A 25249-nucleotide genomic window follows, 5' to 3' on the forward strand; every position below is an offset into this window, starting at 1 on the left:
CAAGTACATCGCATTAAACAACTAAGCGGTTTTGCTTTCTGGATATTTTGAGCAAACTTTCCGTGTCCGATAACCAGCATCTCAAGAAGGCTTTCCTTTTCCTAATTCATTGCTTTCTCATCTCAAGTCTGCTCCTAGAAGGAAATTACAATAATGAATTACTGACGCTTCCTTTAGAAAAAAGATGGCAAGTTAGAATCTGAGATTGATGACTTCATTATATGAGGAAGACCTGGAAAAGAGGAGTGGGAAATTGGAAAGGGATGAAATGGAGGGGAAGAGAGCAGAGGCGGAAAGAGTATTTTCTACTCAAGTACAGCTATCCATACCAATCAATCGCATTTATTGAGCGCTTACTGTGTGCAGAGCACTGTACACTGTATATGTTGTCAACATATAGAGACGGTCCCTACCCAACAGTGGGCTCAGAGTCTACCAACAAAGCAACTAGCAAAATAAATGTTATTAGCTCTCTCTTCCCTTTAGAACTTAGATCTGGGAGATCCCAGATCCATAAGATCTGGGAGATCTTAGACTACAATTTTGGTGGGGAGTGGGGAGACACTGGGGAGAGGAATTTGATAAAGAGGGGGAAAAATGGGCACATGACTATTTTCAGCATTAAAGTTCTACTTTCTTCTTCTTTTCAGTCATTCCTGAACAAGAGAAGCAGTGTGGCCTAATGGAAAGAGCAGGGGCCTGGGAATCAGAGGACCTATTCTTGGCTCTGCCACTGCCTGCTGAATGACGTTGGGCAAGTCATTTTACTTCTCAGCACCTCAGTTTCTTCAACTATAAAATGGGGTGTGAGCCCATTGCTGGGTAGGGATTGTCTCTATCTGTTGCCAAACTGTACTTTCCAAGCGCTTTGTACAGTGCTCTGCACACAGTAAGCAATCAATAAATACAATTGAATGAATGAATGCCTGTTCTCCCTCCTACTTGGACCCCCATGTAGGACAAGGACTTGTGTCTGACCTGATTATCTAGTATCTATCCCAGTGCTTGGAACAGTGCTTGACACATAGTAAATGCTTAAAAATATAATCATAAAAATAATAATAATAGTAATTCCTGTTAAGACTGGTGGTTAGATTTTAGATTTGTTGGTAAATGAAGAACCGTAGCAATTTCCAGCTCAAAAAAAATAAAGGAATCCTTAGAGCAAATATTTACAGAGCACAAGGAATAGAAATGGTAAGTTCAAAAAAATGAGAGTTGTTTATGCCACTTTTCCAAGGGACCTCAAGGCATTTGAATAATTCATGTAGCATAAATGGCAGTTCTCTGACACTGGAGAAAGATCAGTCAAAAATTCCTTGAGGCAGAGGAAGTGGTCTCTGAATTTCTGACCAACTTATATGGATTTTCATTTTTTAACACACAGTTCTTGCCTAGGAAACTGCTGTAGGTTATTTTAAATTACCTCAGAGCAAAAACTGAAAAGTGGAAGTCACAACTTCCAAAATGAAGTTAAATAAATATGGCTTAATGTACCCACTCTGAATCAGTTTTGTCAATTCTGTCAAAGTTTGGTAGTGAGGGAAAATTTGAATGCTCTTCTTACCCAATCTAGAGCCTGAAATGTAAAACGAGATGGACATTACTTACAGCTTGTATAAGCCATTTAGAAATGAGCAGGATTTCAAATTTCATGATGGACTTAATGCAGTGTAAGTTATTCAGTCTTGCCCTCCCTTTTCATTGCTGAAGAAAATTTCATACATTACTGGAAAGTGATGTATACTTTCTACTTAGATGAAGCATATGGGTGTATATAAGTGGTAAGCTACAAGATCGATTTTAATGTTCAAGAACCAACATTCTTAATGTGCACATTTTCTCAAGATGGGAAAAGATTTACAAACATTAAAGCATTCATTTCCTGTCATATGTGACAGGGAACATTTTTACCAGACTCATGGTTATGAGATATAATTTGCAGAGAAAATGCTAAAGCCCACTCCAGGACCATTAAAAAAATTAGGATAATGCACTTTGTATTCAACGAATCAAACTGGTTCACCTCAATTTTAATTCTTTGTTTCCTCCAAGCACTTTGGACAGAAAGCTTGGAAGTCTGCTAATTCTGTGGTATTGTACTCTCCCAAGTGCTTAGTACGGTGCCCTGCACAAAATAAGCATTCAGTAAATACCACTGATTGATTTGGATAGTACACTGCCCAGTGCAAATAATAAATATGTTAAATCTGAAGAAATTTTCACAGTGACGTGAAAATGTTATACAGGGGCTTTGGAATTCTTAACATTAGACTTGTGGTCCCTTTCAAAATGGCCTTTCAGTAATGAATAAGCACTTGGAAATTGACTTCTGACACTTTCATTTTAAAATTTTGAGGCTCCTCCTTTAACTGAAATAACACTGCTATGTAAAATCACTACAGGTGCAGTTACGTATAACTGAAAGTAGGCTTGTTCTGCCTGGTGAGAGAGGTGACAATTTTAGCAGGAGATTCTGCTTACTGAGCTGGAACAGATAGTTTGATGATGAGAAATGACCTGCTATGTGGTTGAGGGGGGAGAATAATCTAGAGGTTCTCTTGAGCGTGATATTTGAAAGCAAGCATGATGTTGGTGTGTATAAATAGAGTTCTACCGTGTAGGACCTACACAGTAATTCTCCCAAGCTGCTTTGGTCAGACAAGAAAATGACAATCCCATCTGAACTCCACAATTTAAGAATGAGTTGGGGGGGGTTTGGAGAGGTTCTAGATGAAAAAAATGACTGGAAACAAGGATCTATGAGGAAAAGTTGAAGGCTGGTCAAATAGAAAACATAATACAGATGTCCAAATATATACAGAACTACTATTCAGATGAGCACGTATTCTCCACTGACATTGGAAAAAAAAAAGGAAATGGGTTTTGAGTGCAGCAACAAAGCACTTAAATAAAGGCTTGGAGTGGGTTACATAGAGAGGCTGGGAAGTTCCTTTTCTGGTAATTCTTAGGCACAGAAGAGCTCCCCGATTATTCTGGGGATTTGGTTGATTCTATTCAAAATTTCCTTCTGAACCTAAAGAGTTAGTGTCTCTTTAAAATGTAGTTTAGTTCTTTTCAAGCTCAGGTGAGCTTGAGTTGCTTGAGAAACTCAATGTAATTCCATTTTCAAAGACACCACCCCGAACTCTGAATACCCCAGCGTAAGCAGATTATTAAAATACTGAAATCACTTCTACGTCATCGGTTCTGAAGCTGGACAACTGAGGAGAGTCATTACAGAAGATACGATGTCATACTTCAGCAATACATAAGAAGCAGTGTGACCTAGAGGATACGGCATGGGCTTGGGAGTCAGAAAGACCTGGGTTCTAATCCCGGCTCTGCCCCTCGTCTGCTGTGTGACCTTGGGTGAGTCGCTTCACTTCTCTGGGCCTCAGTCACCTCATCTGTAAAAAGGGGGATTGAGATTGGGACAGAGACAGTGTCCAACCCAATTAACTTGTAACTACCCCAGTGCTTAGTGCGGTGCCTGGCACCTAGTGAGCACTTAACAAATACCATTGTTATAATCATTATTATTCACACGGAGACTGGATGTAACTTGACCGATTGGAGACTGAAAATCTAAGCAGAGTGGCTCAGTGGAAAGAGCTCGGGCTTTGGAGTAAGAGGTCATGGGTTCAAATCCCGACTCCACTACATGTCTGCTGTGTGATCTTGGGCAAGTCACTTAACTTCTCTGGGCCTCAGTTACCTCATCTGTAAAATGGGGATGAAGACTGTGAGCCCCACGTGGGACAACCTGATCACCCTGTATCCTCCCCAGCGCTTAGAACAGTGCTTCGCACAGAGTAAGCGCTTAACAAATGCCAATTATTATTATTATTATTAACCTATATCTCTTCGTGGTCAGGAGACAAGCAAGCACAAATCAGAAAAAAACAGCCCCCCAAACCAATATCCGTGACCACTAAAGAATTTTGACAGTGGGTAAGATATAATGAAGTGTCTATGATTCTATTTATTCATATTGATGCCTGTTTATTTGTATTGATGTCTGTCTCCCCCTCTGTAGACTGAGAGCCCGCTGTGGGCAAGGATTGTCTCTTTATTGCTGTATTGTACTTTCCAAGTGCTTAGAACAGTGTTCTACACACAGTAAGCACTCAATAAATACGATTGAATGAATTAATGAATGAAAGAAGTTTCGTTCAAGTTACACCTTCTAGAGTTTAAGACTTTTTTCCCCTGGCAGCATTGCTTTTCCAGAGGCATCGATCAGAGTATTCCCAGACTTCAGGGTCCACAGCTAACATTTTAGTAAGCCTAAGTAATGAACATAATTTGAAATCCTTTAAAGCAGATCTGTGAAAAACTAAGCCGTCTAAAACAAATATGACAAATTTTGCTAGTTACCACCATTCTGGTAGGGCTTTAATTTGATTCGGTAACAAAGACATAAAGTCGCATTTGCGATATCACCATCATTTTTAGAAAAACGAGTTGTCAAAGAAAATCTGAATTGCATTTAATAGACTTTGCTGCAGAATCCCAACAGATAAGAAACAGCATAACTATGTCACGCAAAATGCTTCCGGAGGAAAGAGGAAAATATAATTGTTGGCTAGGCTAGCATTATATAAACTTTTGGAAATTTAAAATAATAACTAATTTAAAATGTTTACATAAGAACTGCCACAATAAGGATTCTTTTTGTTCCCCTTTTATACCTTGGCAATCATAGCTCCCAGGCCAATCCTTAAGTAGAAATTAAGCACTAAGGAGCTGCTGTGGAAAGAAGAGGGGAAGGAGAAAGTGGCTCAAACTGTAGGCCCAGGAAGGGTATGTTGAGAAGAAAGGAACAAGTAACTGGAAGATTTGGGGAGAGAATAAAAGGGGGAGAAGGCCTAGAGATGGCTTGAAGGGAAAGAAACACTATCCTGAAAAACATGAGTGAAACTCGGTGATATTTTGGAAAATAAGTTACAAGAAATAAGCTGGTGATATATTGGAAAATCAGCTACGAAAAAACTCCTGAATAACCAAATCAGGTTATCCACCTGGCAGATCAAACTGCACACCTCCGCCTGCCATCAACCCTGTTGCTGGACCAGAGATGATGCCATTTTGTAGCTGGTTCTTTAAACTGTTTTTGATCTTCTCCCTTCAGTCATGCTCCTGGACTGGCTATTTACAAAGCTGGACAGTGCAGTAGCTTCCTCGCTGGGTTTATTGCTGCAGGTCTTCGGCAGATCAGTCTGTTCTATATCTTGTCAGTACAGAAGTGTGTCAGTGTGACCGCATGTATGGATTATTTTTTAGTATACCCACGTTAGCAGCCTCCAGCATGGGAAATCACATATGCATGGTAGTTACCAAACTGGGTTTGGGACAAAAAGAACCATTATTACACATACATGTTTTTTATCATCAGCTCCCCCTTGGTAGGAAAAGAGGTTAAATCAGAGGTTAAAATTAATTCATTTTAAAACAGCAAAAATCCACTCCATATTGTCCATGCTCTTACCCTTTACTGACACATTTAAGGGATTGGACTACAGTCTTTCATTTTTTAACCCACAAATAACTGGAACTTTATCAGCCAAATAATACTCAGAAGGAACACTATTACTGTGGTTTGCATGAAACACATTAAAAATAAGGAAAAATTTTCCCTGTTTCCCTCCAGGGGGTTTGCCAAGAAAATACACACTTTCATAAATATCTTAATTGACTATTTGCAAAGCAAAACTGGGTTTGGGACAAAAAGAACCATTATTACACATACATGTTTTTTATCATCAGCTCCCCCTTGGTAGGAAAAGAGGTTAAATCAGGATTCATTTTAAAACAGCAAAAATCCACTCCATATTGTCCATGCTCTTACCCTTTATTGACACATTTAAGGGATTGGACTACAGTCTTTCATTTTTTAACCCACAAATAACTGGAACTTTATCAGCCAAATAATACTCAGAAGGAACACTATTACTGTGGTTTGCATGAAACACATTAAAAATAAGGAAAAATTTTCCCTGTTTCCCTCCAGGGGGTTTGCCAAGAAAATACACACTTTCATAAATATCTTAATTGATTATTTGCACAAGCAAAATACCACAGAAGCATCATTTTGGCAAACCGAGAGAAAGGACCACAAGACATGGGTTAGTACTTTCCAAAGCTGCTTCGGTGGCTACTGTTAATAAACCCCGTGAAGTGACAGGAAAAAGATCTTCGTTTCAGCTGGCAAAGAAGGGAAGTGTAAGTGTAAAAACAATTGTAAAGAACATTCAGGGTAAATTAGTAGAAAGGCATGCAGACAACATGTTTCATATAAAATTGGGGGTGCGGGAGAAATGATGATAGAGCACTGCCATTAATTTGTAAATTTGTTTCATTCACCACTGAATTCTATCAGAACATTGTTTCTAAACAGAGGGCATGCAGCAGTGCGGCTTACGTGATCAAGATACTTCATCAGGCTACGGTCCTGAACAAGTGGGAGTTCCATTACTACAGTTTCTTGTTCGGTTAGAAAAATACCAAGCTCAATCATCATCTCCCTTCATGTCGCACACCTGCCACTGGCCATTTGTAGGGTTCTTTGAGGATCCCCAAGCATTTGGCCACGTGCCTCCCCATCTGACAAACGTTACTGCCCCCGTTTCATAGTGGTGAAAAATGGGCCAATATTTCAAATCAGAAAAAGCATTATGCTCCCTGAGTACTTTTGGAAAACGGGGGCGTGAATCCGACAGCATGCCTTCTGAAGGTGTCATGTGGGGGTAGGGGCTTCCTAGAGCAATCGATCAATGGTATTTATTCATTCATTCAATTGCATTTATTGAGCGCTTACTGTGCGCAGAGCACTGTACTAAGTGCTTAGGAGAGTTTAGGAGGCCTTCCCAGACTGAGCCCCCTCCTCCCCCTCTCCACCCCCACGCCTTACCTCCTTTTCTTCCCCACAGCACCTGTATATATGTATATATGTTTGTACATATTTATTACTCTATTTATTTATTTTACTTGTACATATCTATTCTATTTATTTTATTCTGTTAATATGTTTGGTTTTGTTCTCTGTCTCCCCTGTCTAAACTGTGAGCCCACTGTTGGGTAAGGACCGTCTCTATATGTTGCCAACTTGTACTTCCCAAGCGCTTAGTACAGTGCTCTGCACACAGTAAGCGCTCAATAAATACGATTGATTGATTGATTGAGAGTAAAATATAACAGAGGTGCAGAGCAGGACCAACTGAGGCAACTGCTCTCTGGACTTCAAACTGCTCTCTGGGGGAAGGGGTGGAGAGGGATATTTTCCAGCCAACCAGGTCCCTATTGAGGGAGGGCGAGAGCAGGCCTGAGCCTGAGTTCCCCGGGTTTCCCCTGACCCTGCCGATCCGCAGGGCAGCAAATAGGTGTGGGAAGGGTGCTTTGCACATAGTAAGCGCTTAATAAATGCCATTATTATTATTTTAGGATGTTGGGCTTAGGGCTGTCCAGAATCCCACTGAATGAGCCAGCCGGGGGGGACCGGGAGACAAGAGGAGGATCTGGGCAACAGCAGCTGTGGTAAGTGCTGGGCGAGTCCCATCAAGGAAAAGTGTCAAGGGAAGCGAGAGGGAGAGCGATCTAAAGGGCCTGGGTTCTAATCCCGCCTCCGCCACTTGTCTGCTGTGTGACCCTGGGCAAGTCACTTAACTTTCTTTTTTAATGGCATTTATTAAGCACTTACTATGTGCAAAACACTGTTCTTAAAGTTACCACATCTGTCAAATGGGGATTAAAAGTGTGAGCCCCATATGGGACAACGAGATTTCCCTATATCTACCTCAGTGCTTAGAACAGTGCTTGGCACACAGTAAGCGCTTAACAAATGCTATTATTATTATTATTATTATGAAGATGTAACTTCAGCCCTCTGTTAAAATTTCCCCTTCCCTCCCTACGGCCCTGTGTGGAGGGGCATTAGAATTCAAAAGGCGCGGGGCAGATGCCAGCATAATATGATGACGCATGCAAAATGAGACATATTAAATAAGGGCGGGAGATGAGGGAGGGATGATCCTATTTCTTAACAAAAGGGAAAAAGTCCACTTTCATCAGTTCCTCAGGAAAGCCTATTCAATACCTTCATTTACAATTTCAAGTGTGGGTTGAGCTAAAAAAAAAAAACAACTGGCCAAGGAAATAAAAATAATGATTTTATTCTTTTGTTCTTAAGAAAAACGAAAATACGGAAATTCTAAACCCTGAAGATTTATTTCTAAATTGAACACCTTCAAGCATTTCCAAGGTGAATCTAGCAGCTCCTAAAATTTGACTACATTCTGTTTGGAAGACAGTGGTAATATCCTCTCTCAGAAAAGAATGTCTGTCTCCCGGCAATATCATATGTTTAGGATCATCCAGGAATCTCCATCTGGGCTACAGAAGGCACGGTAGAACTCCATAATGATTTTGTTTTCTCAATCAAGGGGAATGCACTGAAAATACCACGCTTTTACAGAAATGAATTGACATTATGTTCATTAGGTTCATCTGATGGATAGATTTAATTGGTGGCTTACTAAAGAATCTCAGTTGAAGAGTTTGAAACAAAGGGTACACCTCCCCTCACTGTTTATTTGCAAATTTGGTCAATTGCACAAGCTGTAGATACCCCCAAAATAATTTTGTTCCAATCTGATGTGTGAAGACACTGCATAAGGCCTGAAGATTTTCCACTAAGCTAACTAAAATACACTTAAGCTGGGGCTTTTGTCATGTTTACAGAATCACCGACCCAATTTCTTGGAAGATAATTGAAGACCAACTCATACATAACTGTTAGTACCAGAACACAAATGAAAGTAGAGAAAGTGGAAATGCCAGGAGCTAAAACAAAGGGATAGACACTGTGGCACGATGCAGCAGGCAACGGGAAGGAAATAAAAGAAAGAAACTTACATTGCCGTCCTCACAAGGGCTCATTGAGTAATATCCCTTTTGGGCAAAGTCACACATTAAAATAAAAAAGATTCAAAACAAAAGTTAACACAAATTATACACCAATGCCAAAAGAAAATTATGAATAACAACAGTAGGCTCTTCCCAATCCTCAGGTTAAATTGAGCAGTCTATAATTTTATCCTCCTATTCCTTTCTTTAAAATTAATCTGCACGTTAGGGGAAGGCCCCAGGGCCTCAATAATTCAGGTAATTGAGAGGTAGAAACACATCTTATTTACAAACGATCCTGACTTTTGGAAAGTTGGAAGTGGGGAATGAGTAAGGCAATCCCCAAATGAGGGCAACCCAAGGAGTCCCCTCTCATTGTCTTCTGTCACTGTATTTGTAGAACAGCCTTTCTGGTTCCAATTTATATAAATTATAAATAATTGTGGTATTTGTTAAGTGCTTACTATGTGCCAGGCACTGTTCTAAGCGCCGGGGTAAATACAAGATAACAGAGTTGGATTCAGTCCCTGTCTCACATAGGGCTCGCAGTCTTAATCCTCATTTTACAGATGAGGGGACTGAGGCACAGAGAAATTTCCACACACAGCTTCACTCTTCCCCAAGACCAACGCATTAAAATTGAACAAAAACACAACTGATTTAAGGTGCCTCCCAAACAGTTGCACTCCTGCCGTTTTACAGATTTTAATCCTCATGTCGAAGATTAAAAATTCTGCTCCTGAGTTCTCCAGTTCCAATTTTTGATTCTGCTCTAGGGAAACGTTTTGCAAAATGCTGGCAGCATTCATAAGAAATAAAGATGGGTAGGTGAATTTGTTTATTGAACATTCGAAATCAAAATGGAAAGAAAGCAGGAGGGAATGTCGAATGCGGTTATACTACGGGGATTTGCAAAACCTCACCTGGGAGAACTCAAATGTGCAGTCGTTTCAGAAGAATGCTTCTGATTTCTGATTTCTGATGGGGGCAAAGCAAGTCTAGAAAAGACCGCAAAAAGGACCACGTCTAATATAGCATGTGTTTAACGCTTACTATGGGTCAGGCACTGTTCTAACCACTGGGCTAGATACAAGTTGGACAGATTGGACACAGTCCTTGTCCCACATGGGGCTCAGTCTAATTCCCATCTTTGTATTATCCCAGCACTTAGTACAGTGCTCTGCACACAGTAAGCGCTCTATAAATACGATTGAATGAATGAACAGTGCTCTGCACGTAGCAGTGATCATACTATATACATAATAAATGCCATCATTATTATTATCCCAATCAATCAGTGGTATTTCTTGAGCACTTACGATGTGCTAAGCACTGTACTAAGAGTTTGGGAACGTACAACAGAGTTGGTAGACACGTTCCCTTCCCGCAAGGAGCTTACAGTCTTCCAAAGCTTAGTACCATGCTCTACACTCGGTGAGTGCTCAATAAATTCGATTACTACTATCAATCAATCAATCGTATTTATTGAGCGCTTACTGTGTGCAGAGCACTGTACTAAGCGCTACTACTTAGAAAGTAAAGGAAGTGGGGGTGAGGAGTGGAAAGAGAGATCAATTGGAGAAGACTTCCACTTTTCCCACCACTGTAGACGTCACCACAATCCTTCCTGCCTCACAAGCCCGTAACCTTGATATTATCCTTCACTCCTCTCTCTCATTCAACCCACATATTCAGTACAACACTAAATCCTGTCAGTTCAACATCAATAAAATTCACCCTTTCCTCTCCATCCAAACTGCTACCACACTAATCCAATCACTTATCCTATCCCGCCTTCAGTCGTATTTATTGAATGCTTACTGTGCACAGAGCACTGTACTAAGCGCTCGGGAAGTACAAGTTGGCAACATATAGAGACGGTTCCTACCCAACAATGGGCTCCCAGTCTAGAAGGGGGAGACAAGCAAGCTCACAAGACAAGGAGCTCACCTCCTCCAGGAGGCCTTCCCAGACTGAGCCCACTCCTTCCTCTCTCCCCCTCCTCCCCACAGCACCTGTATATATGTATATGTGTTTGTACATATTTATTACTCTATGTACTCTATGTATATGTGTTTGTACATATTTATTACTCTATTTTATTTGTACATATTTATTCTATTTATTTTATTTTGTTAATATGTTTTGTTTTATTGTCTGTCTCCCCCTTCTAGACTATGAGCCCGCTTTTGGGTAGGGACCGTCTCTATATGATGCCAATTTGTACTTCCCAAGCGCTTAGTACAGTGCTCTGCACACAGTAAGTGCTCAATAAATATGATTGACTGATTGATTGATGACTGTATCAGCCTCCTAGTTGACCTCTTTGCCTCCTCTCTCTTCCCATTTCAGTCCATACTTCATTCTGCTGCCAGGATCGTTCTACAAAAAAAACATTCAGGCCATGTTTCTCCACTCCTCAAAAAACTCCAGTGGCTGCCCATCCACCTCCGCGTCAAACAGAAACTCCTCACCGTTGGCTTTAAAGCAGTCAATCACCTTGCCCCATCATAACTCATCTCCCTGCTCTCCTATTACAACACTTCGCTCCTCTAATGGTAACTTTCTCACTGTATCTCAATCAATCGTATTTATTGAGCACTTACTATGTGCAGAGCACTGTACTAAGCGCTTGAGCACTGTACTAAGCGTATCTCGATCTCGTCTATCTCCCCACTGACCCCTCGACCAGTCCTGCCTCTGTCCTGGAATGCCCTCCCTCCTCATTTCTGACAGACAATAACTCTCACACTCTTCAAAGCCTTACTGAAGGCACATCTCCTCCAAGAGGCCTTCCCTGACTAACTCCCCTTTCCTCTTCTCCCATTCCCTTCTCCGTCACCAGGACTTGTTCCCTTTACTTATCTCCCCGTCCCCACAGCCCCATTCACGCATTCCTTCAATCGTATTTATTACCATCATCATCAATCGTATTTATTGAGCGCTTACTGTGTGCAGAGCACTGTACTAAGCGCTTGGGAAGTACAAGTTGGCAACATATAGAGACAGTCCCTACCCAACAGTGGGCTCACAGTCTAAAAGGGGGAGACAGAGAACAAAACCAAACATTTATTGAGCGCTTACTGCATACAGAGCACTGTACTAAGCACTTGAGAGAGTACAATGAAGCAGCAAGGAAGCAGCATGGTTTAGTGGAAAGAGCACAGGCTTGGGAGTCAGAGGATGTGAGTTCTAATCCCGGCTCCGCCGTATGTCTGCTGTGTGACCTTGGGCAAGTCATTTAACTTCTTTGTGCCTCAGTCACAGCGTGGCTCAGTGGAAAGAGCCCGGGCTTTGGAGTCAGAGGTCATGGGTTCAAATCCCAGCTCCGCCAATTGTCAGCTGTGTGACTCTGGGCAAGTCACTTCACTTCTCTGGGCCTCAGTCACCTCATCTGTAAAATGAGGATTAAGACTGTGAGCCCCCCGTGGGACAACCTGATCACCTTGTAACCTCCCCAGTGCTTAGAACAGCGCCTTGCACATACTAAGCGCTTAACAAATGCCATCATTATTATTATTATTATTATCTGTAAAATGAAGATTAAGACTGTGAGCCCCACATGGGACAAACTGATTACCTTGTATCTACTTCAGCGCTGAGAACACTGCTTGGCACATAGTAAGCGCTTAACAAATACCATAATTGTTATTATTATTACCACACAAAAATAAACAGACATATTCCCTATCCACAATGAGTTTACAGTCTAGAGGGGGGGAGGCAGACATTAATATTAATAAATAAATGACAGATATGTACATGAGTGCTGTGGGGCTGGGAGGGGGGAAAGAATATAGGGAGCAAGTCAGGGCGATGCAGAAGGGAATGGGAGAAGAGGAAAGGGGGGCTTAGTCAGGCAAGGCCTTTTGGAGGGGATGTGCCTTCAGTGAGGCTTTGAGGGAGGAGAGATTAATTGTCTGTTGGATTTGAGGAGGGAGGGCATTCCAGGTCATAGCTAGCATGGGAAACCAGCAAGCACCAGTACCCACTCATTCCTTTAGCACTATCTTTATCTGTATATCTGTATATACAGATACATATATATCTGTATTTATCTGTATATATGTTTGTACATATTTATTACTCTATTCATTTATTTATTTATTTTACTTGTACATATCTATTCTATTTATTTTATTTTGTTAGTATGTTTGGTTTTGTTCTCTGTCTCCCCCTTTTAGACTGTGAGCCCACTGTTGGGTAGGGACTGTCTCTATATGATGCCAATTTGTACTTCCCAAGCGCACAGTACAGTGCTCTGCATATAGTAAGCACTCAATAAATATGACTGATTGATTGATTGATTGATCTTTCCCAGTCAGAATTAATCATCTTAAAATCCCCATTCCCCAGCGGGTCACTTCACCCATCTAGTCGGGCCCTGAGGCCTTGAGTATACCTTTCTTGAGTATACCTTCCCTTCCCCACAGCACCTGTATATATGTATATATGTTTGTACATATTTATTACTCTATTTATTTATTTATTTATTTTACTTGTACATATCTATTCTATTTATTTTATTTTGTTGGTATGTTTGGTTTTTTTCTCTGTCTCCCCCTTTTAGACTGTGACCCCAATGTTGGGTAGGGACTGTCTCTATATGTTGCCAATTTGTACTTCCCAAGCGCTTAGTACAGTGCTCTGCACATAGTAAGCGCTCAATAAATATAATTGATTGATTGATTGAGTGAAAAATCACACACCAAAAGACCTCCTCCATTATTTGGTCACCTTTTCTCCTCACCCCCTAATACTCCTACAACCCCTGGTTCAGCATGACCGCTTTTTGTAACCCCTTCCTCTTCAAGCTGGATTCCAGTTCCCTCCCAATAGCACATACACACATATCTGTATTTTATTTATTTATATTAATGCCTGTCTCCCCCTCTAGACTGTAAGCTCATTGTGGGAAGAGAATGTGTCCATTTATTGTTGTGTCATACTCTCCCAAGTGCTTAGTACAGTGCTCAGCACACAGTAAGTGCTCCACAAATAGGACTGACTGATAGACTATAAATGCATGAGTAAAGACTGATTTTTTAAACACAAAAAGTCACTGTAAATCATAAGCAATAAACTGAAAAGAGATATATGTCCCTTGGAAATGGAAGTAACCCAAAACTGTTACCACTGGTAATGGTATGCAAATCCCTAATATGAACTACAGAATAAATCAATATTAGTTTCAGCATTAATTCTTATGAACAGTGATCATATTCTGAACAACTCTAAATCTCTCAATAAACTCCAAGGTGAATCCTTAGTCTTCACAGAACTGGGTTAACAACAAAAACTGTCATTTAAGCATCTTTCCACATTAAGATATCTTAACTCCCATTTGGGTTGTCAGGTTTTCTAGCAGACCATTTCAGAAATCCTTCTGGCGTGATAGTCTACACTAATACAGTCCCCTCATCTGCCAATTGGGGATTCGATACCTGTTCCCCCTCTTACTTGGGCTGTGAGCCCCCAAGTGAGATCTGAGTATCCTGATTCTACCCCAATTCTTAGTGTAATGTTTGGCAGATAGTAACAAATGCCACAATTATTAAAGCAGATTTTTCCAAAATTCTGCCAATAGGAATAGAGATCTTGACAAAAATCTGATCATCTGAAAAAAAAATCTGAACCCCTCTCATTTGTTTCTCTACCTATGGCCTTTAAGGCAGGCAAGGAGAATATTTGAGGAGTTAAAGGAAATGGAAATATGACCCATACGCAGATTTCCTCTTTTTTTTTTTTAACCACCTCAGCCTTACCATCCTTGTGTTTTATTCTAAGATTGTGAGCCCCTGGAGGGCCAGGGATCATGTCTAACTCTAACTTGTGTATTTTTTCCCCCAGTGTTTAGTACAGAGCTCTACACACAGTAGTTGTTTAATAAATACTATTGCTATTACTACTACTATTACTCCTCCTCCTACTATGTTACTGACTTGTACTTCCCAAGCGCTTAGTACAGTGCTTTGCACACAGTAAGCGCTCAAAAAATACGATTGAATGAATGAATGAATGAATGAATCTATGACATGCCACCCATATCACACAGCAGAAGGCTTTTCTAATGTAACCATCCTGTCACTAGAACCTTTCTCAACAGTGAAAAGCACGTGATATTGGTCTAGTATAGAAATAAATTAACTGTAAACAATAGATGGAAAGAGTAAATACAACATAGGATGGGGAAACCTTACAAAAATGTAAATGTAAATAGAATTATCAAATACAAATATGGTCTAGTATAGAAATAAATTAACTGTAAACAATAGATGGAAAGCGTAAATACAATGTAGGATGGGGAAACATTTACAAAAATGTAAATGTAAATAGAATTATCAAATACAAATATGTTTAGTCAAACAATAGGCTTATTTTTTAAAATTATGACGTTGTTAAGGAAGTAATTTGCCATTTACACAACAGAATTCCTTTGGTATCTACTGTTCAGCCTTGCAGCAACGTTCTTTGAAATGAAACTACAAAGTTGTTAAAAAAAGAAATCACTTTTTGCTTCTGGGCCAATGTTAGGGGTTTTCATACATAGTATTGGGGGGAACTTACTACAAGTAACTCATATTTGACTCCCAACCAATTGCTTATGTTCTTCCCACTGTCTGAAATTATGTCCTTGGTCAAATCTCCAAGACCATGCTCTCCCTTCCCCCCGGCCCAGCCCACCCAATTTATTTGAAAAATCCACCTCTTCCAGGAAATATCCCTTAAAAGAGTTTCCCTCCCCTTACCACGTACATATTTCGTGCAACCTTTTATCAATCCGTGGTAATTATGGAGCACTTACTCTGTGCAGAGCACCGAACTAAGCGCTTTGGAGAAAGTACAATGCAGTTGCACAATCATTAGAAAGGAACTTAGCATACCAGTTCACCTTGAGCCCCATGTGGGATAGGGACTATGTCTGTTAATAATAATAATAATAATAATAATCATGGTATTTGTTAAGCGCTTACTATGTGCAAAGCACTGTTCTAAGCGCTACAGTAGATACAAGGTGATCAGGTTGTCCCACGGGGGGCTCACAGTCTTAATCCCCATTTTACAGATGAGGGAACTGAGGCCCAGAGAAGTGAAGTGACTTGCCCAAAGTCACACAGCTGACAAGTGGCGGAGCTACGATTTGAACCCATGACCTGTGACTCCAAAGCCCGGGCTCTTTCCACTGAGCCACGCTGCTTCTGATCTGATTATCTTATCTACAGTGCCTGATACACTACTAATAAGTATTTTAAAATACTGTATCTATTATTATTATTTTTATTCATTATTTTATTATTTTAATATTATTATTATATTTATATTATTATATCATTACTTTTATTTTTATTATTATTTTATTATTATTTGTTCATTATGTCATTTTTCTATACTTTCACTGCTATCAATTGTATCTACTTTCCCTCCTGTTCTCACCATACAGATACACCTTATGTTTGCCTGTCTCCCCCATTCAACTGTAAGTTCCTGGAGACTGAGGGCCTATCTTTTGCTTTGATTCTCTCCCAAATTCCTAGCACTGTGCTCTGCATACGGAAGGCATCCAACAAAGCCTTTCGAATGAACGAATGCACTGGAAAAAGGATGGGGTGGTCGGCAGAGAATACAGAGTATGGGAAAAAAGAGCTTTGCGTGCGCACACATTTGAACAGGCAGACTTCTTTCAGCAGTAGCTGAAGCTGGTGAATGGTGTTTAAAAGAATCCCTTCATAAAACCCGGCAGAAATCAGGCAGAAACTCCTCACCCTGGGCTTCAAGGCTGTCCATCACCTCACCCCCTCCTACCTCACCTCCCTTCTCTCCTTCTCCAGCCCAGCCCGCACCCTCCGCTCCTCCACCGCTAATCTCCTCACCGTACCTCGTTCTCACCTGTCCCACCATCGACCCCCGGCCCACGTCCTCCCCTGGGCCCAGAATGCCCTCCCTCTGCCCATCCGCCAAGCTAGCTCTCTTCCTCCCTTCAAGGCCCTGCTGAGAGCTCACCTCCTCCAGGAGGCCTTCCCAGACTGAGCCCCTTCCTTCCTCTCCCCCTCGTCCCCCTCTCCATCCCCCCCATCTTACCTCCTTCCCTTCCCCACAGCACCTGTATATATGTATATATGTTTGTACATATTTATTATTCTATTTATTTATTTATTTTACTTGTACATATCTATTCTATTTATTTTATTTTGTTAGTATGTTTGGTTTTGTTCTCTGTCTCCCCCTTTTAGACTGTGAGCCCACTGCTGGGTAGAGACTGTCTCTATATGTTACCAACTTGTGCTTAGTACAGTGCTCTGCACACAGTAAGCGCTCAATAAATACGATTGATGATGATAAAACCCATGGCAGCAATCCCATTTGGGGACTACAATTAACTTGTCCAAATCATCACATAGGCGCTGAATGCCTCCCAACAGGCAAGAGGAGACTTTAGAAACTTGCAAGCTAAGATCTGGAGGAGAAATAACGCAAGCTACTACAGAACACTATGCCAAATTCTCTTGTCCCCCTTTACTCTGGTCACTGAGACTATAATAATAATGATGGTATTTGTTAAGCACTGTTCTAAGCGCTGAATGTAACAGTAATGTACCTAGGGTAATGTTCATGGGGTTAAGTAATCAGAGGTGGTCATGAATGAAAAACAACAACTTAACTAGAGCTAGGCACGGAATGTGTCCTTCTGCACACAGTAAGCGCTCAATAAATACGATTGATTGATTGATTGATGGAGAAGCAGTGTCGCCTGACGGAAAGAACAAGGGCCGCCGAGTCAGAGAACCTGGTATTAATCCCGGCTCTACCACGTATCAATCAAATCAATCAATCAATCGTATTTATTGAGCGCTTACTGTGTGCAGAGCACTGTACTAAGCGCTTGGGAAGTACAAGTCGGCAACACATAGGGACAGTCCCTACCCAACAGCGGGCTCACAGTCTAGAAGGGGGAGACAGAGAACAAAACCAAACATACTAACAAAATAAAATAAATAGAATAGATATGTACAAGTAAGATAAATAAATAAATAAATAAATAGAGTAATAAATATGTACAAACATATATACATATATACAGGTGCTGTGGGGAAGGGAAGGAGGTCTGATGGGGGGATGGAGAGGGGGACGAGGGGGAGAGGAAGGAAGGGGCTCAGTCTGGAAAGGCCTCCTATCTGCTCCTATCTGCTGTGTGACCTTGGGCAAGTCATTTCACTTCTCTGTGCCTCAGTTACCTCATCTGCAAAATGGACACTAAAGTAGTGAGCCCCATGTGGGACATGGACTGCGTATCTTGTATCTTGGGGTAGACTTTATATCGACCCTAGAGCTTAGTACAGTGCCTGGCACATAATAAGTGCTTAACAAATAGTATTAAAGGGAGATTTGAACTTCTCTAATTATGCAACACACTCCCATGCACAGAAGTAGCTCTAATTAATGTCTACACCAAGTGAAACAAACCTAGTAGTTGTACTGAACTTGCACTGCACTTTCCCAAGCACTTAGTTCAGTGCTCTGCTTACAGTTAGCGCTCAATAAATGTGACTGATTGATTAGCACAGTGCTGGGCACATGGCAGGCACTCCATAAATAATCATAGGTGTGATGATGTGCAAAATAAAGGTCCTTTAAGTGGCTTTATTCAGCGGCAAGTAACTGATTCCATGAAGGTTTAATTCTGCTCTTCAATATGTGAATGGGTTTGTGTACACTCTTTTACATTTTTACTTTCCCCCGGTTTTTGCACGAAAGGGGAAAAAACCCCATCATATCCGTAAGGGGGTAATTTGAATTCATACTCAAATGATGACTTACCAGATGTTGAAGTCTCAGAGCTGTTCTGTCTGTGACCACTCACTCTGCCCTTTCTTTCTGCCAGAACATCTTGAAATGTGTGCTGCTAGCCTCCGGGAGAAGGGTCGAGACAGTGTGGATTGATCAGTCAATCCATCGTATTTATTGGGCACTTACAGTGTGCAGGGCAATCAATCAATCAATCAATCGTATTTATTGAGTGCTTACTGTGTGCAAAGCACTGTACTAAGCGCTTGGGAAGTATAAGTTGGCAACATATAGAGACAGTCCCTACTCAACAGTGGGCTCACAGTCTAAAAGGGGGAGACAGAGAACAAAACCAAACATACTAACAAAATAAAATAAATAGAATAGACATGTACAAGTAAAATAAATAAATAAATAAATAGAGTAATAATTTATTACTCTATTAACAGTAATAGAGTAATAGTACAGGGCACTATACTAAGCGCTTGAGAAAGCACAAAACAACAGAGCTGGTAGACATACTCCCTGCCCATAATAAGCTTTTGGCTTGGCTGGATCAGAACCACTTATCACTACAACTCCCCAAACCCCTTCGAGTTCATAACCTGCTGGTGGTAGGACTGTAAGCCCACTGTTGGGTAGGGACTGTCTCTATATGTTGCCAATTTGTACTTCCCAAGCGCTTAGTACAGTGCTCTGCACATAGTAAGCACTCAATAAATACGATTGATGATGATGATGATACCATTTCCCTCTTAACCACTGGGGCCAGGACAATGAAAGACAGGGGGCCACTAAAGACGGACTTTAGGATTTTCCTGGACAAAGTGGGTAAGGCCACCAGGCTCAGTGGAAAGAGCACGACGGGCTTTGGAGTCAGAGGTCATGGGTTCAAATCCCAGCTCTGCCAATTGACAGCTGTGTGACTTTGGGCAAGTCACTTCACTTCTCTGGGCCTCAATTGCCTCATCTGTAAAATGGGGATTAAGACTGTGAGCCCCCCGTGGGACAACCTGATCACCTTGTAACCTCCCCAGTGCTTATAACAGTGCTTTGCACATAGTAAGCACTTAATAAATGCCATTATTATTATTATTATTATTCTCCCTCAAAGACATTCCCACTCAGAAATGAAGTCACACAAAGGACAACTCTACAGGTGGCTGTCGGTCTGTATTCATGGATGTGGTTACATATATATATATATATATAAATATTCCTGTATCACACTTATGGATGTGCATGTACAATGAAGCCAGATTAATAGGCTCGTTGCCACTGGAGTCCCCATCATTTAGCAGAGATGGCACAGGCAATTCATGTCTCCCGAGATCATCTAATGCTCACTACCCTTAGCAGGAGCCACAAGGACAAAGACAGCTTTCCAGGGTAACAACAATCTCAACTTCCTTTAGCGCTTAGTACAGTGCTCTGCACACAGTAAGCGCTCAATAAATACAATTGATGATGATGACTTCCTTATGTGCTCAAGGGCATTGATCCTGATTTGCCCTTATCTATGCCCTTCCTCTCATCGGACCTGCAGCTGCCCTTCCCAAAAACCCTCCTCAGTGGCCTCCAGTAACCTAGATGGCTCCCTCACAGCTGCCTTCCTGCCTCTTTGGCTCCTCCTCTCCTCACCTATGTCACCCCCTTAAGGGGTAATAATAATAATGGCATTTATTAAGCATTTACTATGTGCAAAGCACTGTTCTAAGCACTGGGGAGGTTACAAGGTGATCAGGTTGTCCCAAGGGGGGAGCTCACAGTCTTAATCCCCATTTTACAGATGAGGGAACTGAGGCCCAGAGAATAATAATAATGTTGGCATTTATTAAGTGCTTACTATGTGCAAAGCACTGTTCTAAGCGCTGGGGGGGATACAAAGTGATCAGGTTGTCCCATGTGGGGCTCACACTCTTAATCCCCATTTTACAGATGAGGTAACTGAGGCTCAGAGAAGTTAAGTGACTTGCCCAAGGTCACACAGCAGACGTGGCGGAGTCGGGATTCGAACCCATGACCTCTGACTCCAAAGCCCGGGCTCTTTCCACTGAGCCACACTGCCTTCTCACTGAGCCAGAAGTGAAGTGACTTGCCCAAAGTCACACAGCTGACAACTGGCGGAGCCAGGATTTGAACCCATGACCTCTGACTCCAGAGCCTGGGCTCCTTCCACTGAGCCACGCTGCTAAGAGAAGCGGGTAGTAACTTAACTTGCCCAACAGCGGGTAGTAGCAGTGGCACTAATACCAGCAGTGGCTCTTTGTCCTCTCCAATTTCCCCTTTCCCCCTTCCTGCCAGTTTGGGTTTTTTCGTTTATTATTAATAATATTATTATTATTATTATTATTATTAGGGGGCAAGTGTAGGACAATTGCAATTTATTTATTTATATTAATAGCTGTCTTCCCCTCTAGACTTTGAGCTCATTGCGGGCAAGGAACACGTCTACCAACTCTGTCATATCGTACTTTCCCAAGCGCTTAGTACAGTGCTCTACACACAGTAAAGCATTCAATCATCATCATCATCATCAATTGTATTTATTGAGCGCTTACTATGTGCAGAGCACTGTACTAAGCGCTTGGGAAGTACAAGTTGGCAACATATAGAGACAGTCTTTACCAAACAGTGGGCTCACAGTCTAAAAGGGGGAGAAAGAGAACAAAACCAAACATACTAACAAAATAAAATAAATAGAATAGATATGTACAAGTAAAATAAATAAATAAATAGAGTAATAAATATGTACAAACATATATACATATATACAGGTGCTGTGGGGAAGGGAAGGAGGTAAGATGGGGGGATGGAGAGGGGGACGAGGGGGAGAGGAAGGAAGGGGCTCAGTCTGAGAAGGCCTCCTGGAGGAGGTGAGCTCTCAGTAGGGCCTTGAAGGGAGGAAGAGAGCTAGCTTGGCGGATGGGCAGAGGGAGGGCATTCCGGGCCCGGGGGATGACGTGGGCCGGGGGTCGATGGCGGGACAGGCGAGAACGAGATACGGTGAGGAGATTAACGGCGGAGGAGTGGAAGCCTTGAAGTTCAATAAATACGACTGATTGAAAGATTGACATTGACCTTCTCACTGGTCTCCCGGCCTCCAGGCTCTGCCCTCTTTGCTCCAGGCTGCTACCTGGATCACCTTCCAGAAATGTCACTCATTAAATGTCTCTCTGCTCCTCAAAATCTGCAGTGGCTGCCCACTTCCCTCTGCATCACCCAAATACGCCATATAGTTGTTTTCGATGATCTTCACCAACGTCCCCTAACGTGACAGTTCTCTTCACCTAATACTCCCCATTTCCCACTCTTTGTTCCGCCCAAGCTCCCCAACCGTACCCACTCTTGTCCGGCCTTCTTACTTCCACCGCCTTGTTCATAATGTTCCCCTGACCTCAACTCTCCTAAAACCCCACCTTCATTCATTCGACTGTACTTATTAAGCGCTTACTGTAGACAAAGCACTGTACTAAGCACTTGGGAGAGTAAAATATCCTATGAGTCTCCCCCGATTAATTCCTAACATCCTCGAGTCATAGCAATCCAATAGTGACCTCTGGAACTTTAAAAAATCCATCCTCCAGACTTGACAAAGGTTCGAATGGTTATTACTCTGAATCCACTCTTCGTAAATATTTTTATGCCCGTCTCCCCTATTAGAGACTCTCCCTTCTAAACCGTGAGCCCGTTGTTGGGTAGGGATTGTCTCTGTTGCCGAATTGTACTTTCCAAGCGCTTAGTACAGTGCTCTGCACACAGTAAGCGCTCAATCAATACGATTGGATGAATGAAGGAATTAGAGTATAAACTACTAGTGGGCAGGAAACACTACTGTGGTTCTATTGTACTCTCCTAAATGCTTAGTAAAATTCATTGCACTTGGTGGGCACTCAATAAATAATAATAAAAATAATGATAATCATGGCATTTGTTAAGTGCATACTATGTGCCAAGCACTGTTTTAAGCACTGGGGGGGGATACAAGGTAATCAGGTTGTCCCACATGGGGCTCACAGTCTTAATCCCCATTTTACAGATGAAGTAACTGAGGCACAGAGAAGTGAAGTGACTTGCCCAAAGTCACACAGCTGACAAGTGGCGGAGCCGGGATTAGAACCCACGACCTCTGACTCCCAAGCCCGGGCTCTTTCCACTGAGCCACAGTGCTTCTCTTTACTGCTTTTCAAATAAGTGTAACAGATGAGACTTGCTGCTTCTCACTTTCCATTCACTGCTATCACAATAAGAATCATAATAACAATGATGGCATTTATTAAGAGTTTACTATGTGCAAATGATAATAATAATGGCATTTATTAAGTGCTTACTATGTGCAAAGCACTGTTCTAAGCGCTGGAGAACGGTTCTAAGTGCTGGGGAGGTTACAAGGTAATCAGGTTGTCCCATGGGGGGCTCACAGTCTTAATCCCCATTTTACAGATGAGGTAACTGAGGCACAGAGAAGTGAAGTGATTTGCCCAAAGTCACACAGCTGACAATTGGCAGAGCCAGGATTTGAACCCATGGCCTCTGACTCCAAAGCCCGTGCTCTTTCCACTGAGCCACGCTACTTCTCAAGCCTCAAAAGGCCATCAATTTCCGTCACAAAGAGATGTAGCCACTGTTGAGTAAATGTACTCAGCTAAAGTACATACACAACGTCAACAGCTTTTCTGGCTTAGTATGCAGGGGATGAATTTTGTTCCAAGCGTTTTAGCCATAAAACCAAACGGCAGGAAATGCATACTCAAGAACAGTTTCCAATCCCCGTGCAATATACGAGGAACCGTTGAACCGCACTGGATCCTTTTAAAGGTACTTTACACTGTGAAGTTACTTTTGTAACTGGGAGGCCTTCCCAGACTGAGCCCCTTCCTTCCTCTCCCCCTCTTCCCCCTCTCCATCCCCCCCATCTTACCTCCTTCCCTTCCCCACAGCACCTGTATATATGTATACATGTTTGTACATATTTAGTACTCTATTTATTTATCTTACTTGTACATATCTATTCTATTTATTTTATTTTGTTAGTATGTTTGGTTTTGTTCTCTGTCTCCCCCTTCTAGACCGTGAGCCCGCTGTTGGGTAGGGACCGTCTCTATGTGTTGCCGACTTGTACTTCCCAAGCGCTTAGTACAAGTGCTCTGCACACAGTAAGCGCTCAATAAATACGATTGATTGATTGATTTTGTATGAGCTGGCTTGAATAGCTGCCTCAGCCTGCCAGATTCTTAATTAAAAATCAAGTCAAGGAAGCGGTCTCCAAACAGTCATTGATGCACCACGTCATCTGGCTAACCTGCCAAGTTACACTTACTCCTCTCCAGGATTCATTCATTCACTCATTCAATCATATTTATTGAGTGCTTACTGTGTGCAGAGCACTGTACTAAGCGCTTGGGAAGTACAAATTGGCAATATAGAGAGACGGTCCCTACCCAACATTTGGCCACAGATAAAATTAGACTAAATAAAGCCTACAAATAAATCTACTATCTTAGTAAGATCCCCCTCACTCAGATCAATGGCAGAGCGCATGTCCACTCTCATATAGTGTGTGAGGCAATCAGGCAATTGCCTGATAATATGGCCCTTTTTGTGGTATTTATTAAACACTTCTATGTGCCAGGCACTTTTCTAAGCTCTGAGGTAAATAAAAAGTAAGCAGACTGGACACAGTCCATGTCCCACATGGGGCTCAAGAGTCTCAATCTCCATTTTACAGTTGAGGTAACAGAGGCACAGAAAAGTAAAGTGATTTGCCCAAGGTCCCACAGCAGAGAAGTGGCAGAGGTGAGATTAGAATCAAGGTCTTTCTGACTCCTAAGCCCTTACACTATCCACTAAGCTAGCTTTATTTCTATTTATTCTGATGACTTGACACCTGTCCACATATTCTGTTTTGTTGTCTGTCTCCCTCTTCTAGACTGTGAGCCCGCTGTTGGGTAGGGACTGTCTCTATATGTTGCCAACTTGTACTTCCCAAGCGCTTAGTACAGTGCTCTGCACACAGTAAGCGCTCAATAAATACAACTGACTGATTGATAGATTGATTAGTACAGTGCTCTGCACACAGTAAGCACTCAATAAATACGACTGAATGAATGAATGCCTCTCTATCTGGCCATCTCAAGTGAAGTGGTCAAAGAGCTTCTGAGATTCCATAAATCCAAGGTGGAGTAATTATTCCATTCTAAAATGTTCTTTAGTCCTCAGTCTCTTATCCTTGGGTTTGTGGGGTAATGTTTACTATGTTTCGAGATTCATTAGAAAAAGAAACTAATGAAGCTTTCGACTTACCGTGCCAGGCCTTGTAAAGTCAATGCTGTGGGCTACGCTTTGCCTCCAATGACTGCTGAAGAGACGAAAATAGACATTCTGCAGGTACTCTGGAGTAATCTACAATGTGGACAAAATCAAATGGAAATAAAAATGTTTTGCATGAATTGGTATCTGCCAAACCATCAGTTGTCCGTCCAAGCACCCCTCTTACGAAGTGGGGGATTAAACATTGAATAATAATAATTGTGGTAGCACTCACACTTCTAGACTGTGAGCC

General features: G+C 41.7%; 1 protein-coding gene across 2 annotated transcripts in view; it reads right to left on the reverse strand.

The window, feature by feature from the left end:
- Positions 1-25249, reverse strand: part of ARMC9 (armadillo repeat containing 9) — a 260953-nt gene that overhangs the window by 154962 nt on the left and 80742 nt on the right. Inside the window, exons 9-10 of one of the 2 annotated variants that reach the window (XM_038768738.1) lie at positions 24991-25089; positions 8914-8949 (exon numbers count right to left, since the gene is read on the reverse strand). In XM_038768738.1, the coding sequence (XP_038624666.1) occupies positions 8914-8949; positions 24991-25089 (135 nt within the window). The remainder of the gene's footprint in view (positions 1-8913; positions 8950-24990; positions 25090-25249) is intronic. The other variant, XM_038768825.1, reaches the window with a different exon arrangement.

The sequence above is a fragment of the Tachyglossus aculeatus genome, chromosome 1 (genome assembly GCF_015852505.1).
Source record: "Tachyglossus aculeatus isolate mTacAcu1 chromosome 1, mTacAcu1.pri, whole genome shotgun sequence".
Lineage (NCBI taxonomy): Eukaryota > Metazoa > Chordata > Mammalia > Monotremata > Tachyglossidae > Tachyglossus > Tachyglossus aculeatus.